General features: G+C 41.8%; 1 protein-coding gene across 1 annotated transcript; it reads right to left on the reverse strand.

Annotated features, from left to right (window-relative positions):
* Positions 1-2,469: 2,469 nt before the first annotated feature.
* LOC138265194 (octapeptide-repeat protein T2-like) lies at positions 2,470-3,141 on the reverse strand. The gene has a single exon (XM_069212735.1). The coding sequence runs from the start codon at positions 3,139-3,141 to the stop codon at positions 2,470-2,472; it is 672 nt and encodes a 223-aa protein (XP_069068836.1).
* Between the last annotated feature and the right edge of the window lie 6,062 nt (positions 3,142-9,203).

Below are 9,203 nucleotides of genomic sequence, written 5' to 3' on the forward strand. Positions count from 1 at the left end.
AAGCATAAAAGACTCAAAAAGAATTAGTGGACGTCTGTTTTATTTAGTAGAATGGAAAGGATATGATGAATCTGAGAATTCATGGGAACCAGCATCATATGTACATGCCCCACAGCTGATTAGACGGTTTTATTTAAAAAATCCAGGAAAACCCCGTCCTGTAGGAGGGCCTTTGAGGGGGGCAACTGTTAGGGTTTGTACACAGCAAAGACCATTTCCCCTCTCACTGCACTAGTGGGTTCTGTAATAGCTCCCTTTTAAACTTACTATTGAAAGCCTTTCTTGTTATCTCACCTTCCCCCCCCCCCAGGCTTCTGTGTATGTTGTTTAATGTGCTGTTTTGTTTACACATTGGGCCTTGCTTTTACCAAGGCTTCTTTAAAACACTCCTCCCTAGGCCATGTGTTAATCCAACTCATTTGCATAATAAATGAAACTCTGCACACCTTTCAAGAACATGTGCAGCATGTGAGGACCACACCCAGCTCTTCAAACCACACCCAGCTCTGCACACCTTCCAAGAACATGTGCAGCATGTGAGGACCACACCCAGCCCTTCAAACCACACCCAGCCCTGTCTATAAAAGGCATCCCCCGAGCCTCACCCAGTGCTTGTGCTCGTCTACCTCCCGCTTACCTGAGAACAGATCCCTCGGCGCTGGCACTCCTGCTCTTTACAGACTTTCATTGACTTCAATGGGCGCAGCTTCTGGCTCTTCCTTCTTCCGGTTTCCGGTTCCTCCTTGCTTCAGCCTCTCTCCTATGAGTAACTTGCAAAAGAGAAAGAAGACAAGGTTAGACTGATCAGTATCTCTTGCCAGCAACAAGTAAGTGCAAAACCTTTTATTACCTGAAAGAACTTTGACAACAATTTCTGGATTCGTGTATAGACAATTTGAAACGAAATACCTTCCACGAACATTGTGATTCAAACTCTTTGTTACAAGAATATTTTGCAGAACTTTGTGAAGCAAACATTGTTTTTTCTCATGGAACTTTTAAGAATCGAACAGTGGAAACCATTAACAGCAAGGCAAACAGTAAATCAAGGACTTGCACAAATTACATGCTGTATTTTGATGTAAAAGTACAGTATTTGTTTTATAAAAGATTCTGGAAATATGGGAAAAAAGTTTTACAGTAATAGAAAACACATCCCAGAGCAGTAACACATTCCAAACCTGGAAACTAGAGACCAGGATCCAAGAGGTACTTTTAGAAGAGAATTTCTAATAAATAAAGGGATAGTCAGGAACCCATTTAGGAATAGGTTGCACTTATCTGTTCTTTGTTTATGTTTCATTAGGCACCAGTTTCTACAGAAGTCAGAAAGGGCCACAGATTTGTGCAGCACTTCAACAGTGGAAACGCAAGAACGGTGTTGTCTCTCTTTTTTTTTTATTTTATCCACTTCCCCCCTTCCCTTGAGCTTCTGTTCTTAGTGCACTGTTTTAAAAACTAGTGTGCTGGAACAAGCAGTTTCAGGGTGGGGTCGGATTGTCTTCAACCTCCATCAGAACTGAACAAGAACTCAGGTGAGCTGGGCTTTGACATCACTTCATCCTTGCCATTCCTCTGCTCTAACAATACCGCTCCCAAACCAAGTTGACTAGCATCAGTCATGATTACAATTTCATCTTTGGTGTCGAAGGCCTTCAACGGAATGGCCAAAGCAACTTCCTTTTTTAAAGCTGCAAATTCCTGCTCACATTCGTGACACCAGTCAAATGTAACATTTTTTTTTAAGAGAGACCTAATATTATGTGTTTTATTGGCACAATTGGGAATGAACCTGGCATAAAACTCAATGAGACCCATAAGATCCTCGTCGCCAGTGAAGAGTCCGTATTTTAAAGGTAAGTTTATTCCGAAAATGATGCAGAACAGCATGCAAACACAACCACCGCTAACGCCGTCCCAACCGTTCTCAAGCCCCGTTCTCTTATGTCGAGTCTCGTGCAGGAACTCCAGAACGCACGGAAGACTCGACATAAGAACCCAACACATGTCTCTCACATGGACTCTCCGATCTGGCATGTCTCTTGCATGGACTCTCTGAACTCACATTTTTCTCAGGCTCTCTGATCTGGCATGTCTCTCGGGGTCTCTGATCTGCTGTGTCTCTCTGGCTCTTTGGTCTTGCATGTCTCGCAGACTCTCTAATTTGACATGTCTCTCGGGCTCTCTGATCTGGCATGTCTCTCGAATGGACTCTCTGATCTGTCATGCCTCTCACATGGACTCTCTGATCTGGCATGTCTCTTGCATATACTCTCTAATCTGGAATTTCCCTTGGGCTCTCTACTCTGGCATGTCTCTCGGGGTCTCTGATCTGCCATGTCTCTCGGGCTCTCTGGTCTTGCATGTCTGTCGGGCTCTGTGATTTGACATGTCTCTCGGGCTCTCTGATCTGACATGTCTCTAGCATGGGCTCGCTGATCTGCCATGTCTCTCGGGCTCTATGATCTGCTATGTCTCTCGGGCTCTCTGATTTGACATGTCTCTCGCATGGACTCTCTGATTTGGCATGTCTCTTGCACGGACTCTCTGATATGACATGTCTCTCAGGCTCTCTGATCTGACATGTCTCTCTGGCTCTGTGATCTGCCATGTCTCTCGCATGGACTCTCTGATCTGCCATGTCTCTCGCATGGACTCTCTGATTTGGCATGTCTCTCGCATGGACTCTCTGCTCTGGCATGTCTCACGGGCTCTCTGATCTGGCACGTCTCTCGCATGGACTCTCTGATTTGGCATGTCTCTTGCACGGACTCTCTGATATGACATGTCTCTCAGGCTCTCTGATCTGACATGTCTCTCTGATCTTGGATGTCCCTCGGGCTCTCTGATCTGGCAGGTCTCTTGCATGGGCTCTCTGATCTGCCATGTCTCTCGCATGGACTCCCTGACCTTGCATGTCTCTCGTATGGACTCTCTGATTTGGCATGTCACTTGCCTGGACTCTCTGATTTGCCATGTCTCTCGGTCTCTCTGATCTGGCATGTCTCTCACATGGACTCTCTGATAATGCATGTCTCTCGGATTCTCTGATCTAGCATGTCTCTCGGGCTCTCGGATCTGGCATGTCTCTCGCATGGACTCTCTGATTTGGCATGTCTTTCGGACTCTCTGATCGGGCATGTCTCTCGCATGCACTCTCTGATTTGGCATGTCTCTCGCATGATCTCTCTGATTTGGCATGTCTCTCGCATGGACTCTCTGGTCTGGCATTTCTTCAAGGGTCTCCCTCTGCTCTCAGGTTCACGATGCTCCACTGTTGCTTTGGAACCAGTTTACTCTGACACTTCCGGGTGACATTACATCAGATATTTATTAAGGCGCTAAACTTTCTCACAGGTATCGACCACTTCAAAGCACAGAAATATGTCACTTCCTAATATCAGTCTTTTAAGTCTTTCAGTTTCTGTTATGACTTCAAACTTGCAAGTGCGAAAAATGTAATGCACTTAGACAGGTGGAAATCAGATTATGCAAATATATGTGAATCATTATAATATGAGTGAACTTAATCCTATTGCTATTTCCGTTAATTAACTTCAGAGGAATTGAACCGAAGACTGAAGACACTGGAAACTATTGTGAGCATTTATATTTTGGAGCTCAAAGCGAATTATATTTCATTTCCGCTCTTTTTGTCTATTTAATGTCACTCAGAACCTCTGGGTGACAAAGATGTCTGTAAACCACTATTGCCCATCGATAATTCTATAGGTAGTCTATGGCTCTGCTGGAGAGTCACTAGTGAGAATATATAGAATTTTAACGGACGAGTAACAGTAAATTACGGAAATTATGTAAAATTGTGGGAATTCATGCTGAACATTCAACATTCTTTCCTAGACTGCTTTAGGGAATGCAACCGAGTCATATCTTCAAAATATGGCTATTAATATTCAATAGGGCTCTGTCTCTGTCACTTTCATCAATTCCCACACTCTATACATATGTCACCTTTTAACTTCTTTTACAGCATGTCTCATCCTTATTTTGAATGCACTCTGCATTACAAGACATGTCTCATCCTTACCTCAGTTGGTCTCTGTATTTATGAGGCATGTCTCATCATTACTTCAGTCAGTCTCTGTATTTATGTGGCAAGTCTCATCTTTACCTCAGTTGGTCTCTGTATTTATAAGGCAGGTCTCATCCTTACTTCAGTTGGTCTCTGTATTTATGAGGCATGTCTCATCCTAACTTCAGTCAGTCTCTGTATTTACGAGGCATGTCTCATCATTACTTCAGTCAGTCTCTGTAATTATGTGGCATGTCTCATCCTTACTTCAGTCGGTCTCTGTATTTATGAGGCAGGTCTCATCATTACTTCAGTTGGTCTCTGTATTTATGAGGCAGGTCTCATCCTAACTTCAGGCAGTCTCTGTATTTACGAGGCATGTCTCATCATTACTTCAGTCAGTCTCTGTATTTATGTGGCATGTCTCATCCTTACTTCAGTCGGTCTCTGTATTTATGTGGCATGTCCCATCCTTACTTCAGTTGGTCTCTGTATTTATGAAGCATGTCTCATCCTTACGTCAGTCGGTCTCTGTATTTATGTGGCATGTCTCATTCTTACCTCAGTTGGTCTCTGTATTTATGAGGCATGTCTCATCCTTACTTCAGTTGGTCTCTGTTTTTATGAACCATGTCTCATCCTTACTTCAGTTGGTCTCTGTATTTATGTGGCATGTCTCATCCTTACCTCAGTTGGTCTCTGTATTTATGAGGCATGTCTCATCCTTACTTCAGTTGGTCTCTGTATTTATGTGGCATCTCTCATTCTTACTTCAGTCACTCTGTATTTAAAAAGTATGTCTCATCTTTACTTCAGTTGGTCTCTGTATTTGTGAGGCATGTCTCATCTTTACTTCAGTTGGTCTCTTTATTATGAGACATGTCTCATCCCTACTTCAGTTGGTCTCTGTATTATGAGGCATGTCTCATCCTTACCTCAGTTGGTCTCTGTATTATAAGGCATGTCTCATCCTTACTTCAATTGGTCTCTGTATTTATGAGGCAGGTCTCATCCTTACTTCAGTCGGTCTCTGTATTTATCTGGCATGTCTCATTTTTACTTTAGTTGGTCTCTGTATTATGTGGCATGTCTCATCCTTACTTCAGTTAGTCTGTATTTATAAAGTATTTCTCATCTTTACTTCAGTTGGTCTCTGTATTTATGGGGCATGTCTCATCTTTACTTTAGTTGGTTTCTGTATTATGAGACATGTCTCATCCCTACTTCAGTTGGTCTCTGTATTATGAGGCATGTATCATCCTTACCTCAGTTGGTCTCTGTATTATAAGGCATGTCTCATCCTTAGTTCAGTTGGTCTCTGTTTTTATGAGGCAGGTCTCATCCTTCCTTCACTCGGTCTCTGTACTAATGTGGCATGTCTCATCCTTACCTCAGTCGGTCTCTGTATTATAAGGCATGTCTCATCCTTACTTCAGTTGGTCTTTGTATTTATAATGCACAGCTCATCCTTACTTCAGTCGGTCTCTGTATTTATGTGGCATGTCTCATCCTTACCTCAGTCGGTCTCTGCATTATAAGGCATGTCTCATCCTTACTTCAGTTGATCTTTGTATTTATAAGGCATGTCTCATCCTTACTTTAGTCGGTCTCTGTATTTATCTGGCATGTCTCATCTTTACTTCAGTTGGTCTCTGTATTATGTGGCATGTCTCATCTTTACTTCAGTCAGTCTCTGTATTTATGAGGCATGTCTCATCATTACTTTAGTCAGTCTCTGTATTTATGTGGCATGTCTCATCCTTACTTCAGTTAGTCTCTGTATTTATGAAGCATGTCTCATCCTTACTTCAGTTGGTCTCTGTATTTATGTGGCATGTCTCATCCTTAACTCAGTTGGTCTCTGTATTTATGAGGCATGTCTCATCCTTACTTCAGTTGGTCTCTGTATTTATGAAGCATGTCTCATCCTTACTTCAGTTGGTCTCTGTATTTATGTGGCATCTCTCATTCTTACGTCAGTCACTCTGTATTTATAAAGTATGTCTCATCTTTACTTCCGTTGGTCTCTGTATTTATGAGGCATGCCTCATCTTTACTTCAGTTGGTTTCTGTATTATGAGGCATGTCTCATCCTTACTTCAGTCGGTCTCTGTATTTATGTGGCATGTCTCATCCTTACCTCAGTTGGTCTCTGTGTTTATGAGGCATGTCTCATCCTTACTTCAGTTGGTCTCTGTATTTATGAAGCATGTCTCATCCTTACTTCAGTTGGTCTCTGTATTTATGTGGCATCTCTCATTCTTACTTCAGTCACTCTGTATTTATAAAGTATGTCTCATCTTTACTTCGGTTGGTCTCTGTATTTATGAGGCATGTCTCATCTTTACTTCAGTTGGTTTCTGTATTATGAGGCATGCCTCATCCCTACTTCAGTCGGTCTCTGTATTTATGAGGCATGTCTCATCCTTACCTCAGTTGGTCTCTGCATGTATGAGGCATGTCTCATCTTTACTTCAGTTGGTCTCTGCATTTATGAGGCATGTCTCATCCTTACTTCAGTTGGTCCCTGTATTATGTGGCATGTCTCATCCTTACTTCAGTCAGTCTCTGTACTTATGAGGCATGTCTCATCATTACTTTAGTCAGTCTCTGTAGTTATGTGGCATGTCTCATCCTTACTTCAGTTGGTCTCTGTATTTATGAAGCATGTCTCATCCTTACTTCAGTCGGTATCTGTATTTATGTGGCATGTCTCATCCTTACCTCAGTTGGTCTCTGTATTTATGAGGCATGTCTCATCCTTACTTCAGTTGGTCTCTGTATTTATGAAGCATGTCTCATCCTTACTTCAGTTGGTCTCTGTATTTATGTGGTATGTCTCATTCTTACTTCAGTCACTCTGTATTTATAAAGTATTTCTCATCTTTACTTCAGTTGCTCTCTGTATTTATGAAGCATGGCTCATCCTTACTGCAGTAGGTCTCTGTATTTATGTGGCATGTCTCATCCTTACCTCTGTCGGTCTCTGTATTATAAGGCATGTCTCATCCTTACTTCAGTTGGTCTCTGTATTTATAAGGCATGTCTGATCCTTACTTCAGTCGGTCTCTGTATTTATCTGGCATGTCTCATCTTTACTTCAGTTGGTCACTGTATTATGTGGCATGTCTCATCCTTACTTCAGTCAGTCTCTGTATTTACGAGGCATGTCTCATCATTACTTCAGTCAGTCTCTGTATTTATGTGGCATGTCTCATCCTTACTTCAGTTGGTCTCTGTATTTATGAAACATGTCTAATCCTTACTTCAGTCGGTCTCTGTATTTATGTGGCATGTCTCATCCTTACCTCAGTTGGTCTTTGTATTTATGAGGCATGTCTCATCCTTACTTCAGTTGGTCTCAGTATTTATGAAGCATGTCTCATCCTTACTTCAGTTGGTCTCTGTATTTATGTGGCATGTCTCATCCTTGCCTCAGTTGGTCTCTGTATTCATGAGGCATGTCTCATCCTTACTTCAGTTGGTCTCTGTATTTATGAAGCATGTCTCATCCTTACTTCAGTTGGTCTCTGTATTTAAGTGGCATGTCTCATTCTTACTTCAGTCACTCTGTATTTATAAAGTATTTCTCATCTTTACTTCAGTTGGCCTCTGTATTTATGGGGCATGTCTCATCTTTACTTCAGTTGGTTTCTGTATTATGAGACATGTCTCATCCCTACTTCAGTTGGTCTCTGTATTATGAGGCATGTATCATCCTTACCTCAGTTGGTCTCTGTATTATAAGGTATGTCTCATCCTTACTTCAGTTGGTCTCTGTATTTATGAGGCAGGTCTCATCCTTACTTCAGTTGGTCTCTGTATTTATAAGGCACAGCTCATCCTTACTTCAGTCGGTCTCTGTATTCATGTGGCATGTCTCATCCTTACCTCAGTCGGTCTCTGTATCATAAGAGATGTCTCATCTTTACTTCAGTTGGTCTCTGTATTGTGTGGCATGTCTCATCCTTACTTCAGTCAGTCTCTGTATTTATGTGGCATGTCTCATCCTTACCTCAGTTGGTCTCTGTATTTATGAGGCATGTCTCATCCTTACTTCAGTTGGTCTCAGTATTTATGAAGCATGTCTCATCCTTACTTCAGTTGGTCTCTGTATTTATGTGGCATGTCTCATCCTTGCCGCAGTTGGTCTCTGTATTCATGAGGCATGTCTCATCCTTACTTCAGTTGGTCTCTGTATTTATGAAGCATGTCTCATCCTTACTTCAGTTGGTCTCTGTATTTAAGTGGCATGTCTCATTCTTACTTCAGTCACTCTGTATTTATAAAGTATTTCTCATCTTTACTTCAGTTGGCCTCTGTATTTATGGGGCATGTCTCATCTTTACTTCAGTTGGTTTCTGTATTATGAGACATGTCTCATCCCTACTTCAGTTGGTCTCTGTATTATGAGGCATGTATCATCCTTACCTCAGTTGGTCTCTGTATTATAAGGTATGTCTCATCCTTACTTCAGTTGGTCTCTGTATTTATGAGGCAGGTCTCATCCTTACTTCAGTTGGTCTCTGTATTTATAAGGCACAGCTCATCCTTACTTCAGTCGGTCTCTGTATTCATGTGGCATGTCTCATCCTTACCTCAGTCGGTCTCTGTATCATAAGAGATGTCTCATCTTTACTTCAGTTGGTCTCTGTATTGTGTGGCATGTCTCATCCTTACTTCAGTCAGTCACTGTATTTATGAGGCATGTCTCATCCTTACTTCAGTCAGTCTTTGTATTAATGTGGCATGTCTCATCCTTACTTCAGTCGGTCTCTATATTTATGAAGCATGTCTCATCCTTACTTCAGTCGGTCTCTGTATTTATGTGGCATCTCTCATTCTTACTTCAGTCACTCTGTATTTATAAAGCATGTCTCATCCTTACCTCAGTTGGTCTCTGCATTTATGAGGCATGTCTCATCTTTACTTCAGTTGGTCTCTGCATTTATGAGGCATGTCTCATCCTTACTTCAGTTGGTCTCTGTATTATGTGGCATGTCTCATCCTTACTTCAGTCAGTCTCTGTACTTATGAGGCATGTCTCATCATTACTTCAGTCAGTCTCTGTAGTTATGTTGCATGTCTCATCCTTACTTCAGTTGGTCTCTGTATTTATGAAGCATGTCTCATCCTTACTTCAGTTGGTCTCTGTATTTATGTGGCATGT

This window comes from Pleurodeles waltl, chromosome 11, assembly GCF_031143425.1.
Source record: "Pleurodeles waltl isolate 20211129_DDA chromosome 11, aPleWal1.hap1.20221129, whole genome shotgun sequence".
In the NCBI taxonomy this organism is placed as follows: Eukaryota; Metazoa; Chordata; class Amphibia; order Caudata; family Salamandridae; genus Pleurodeles; species Pleurodeles waltl.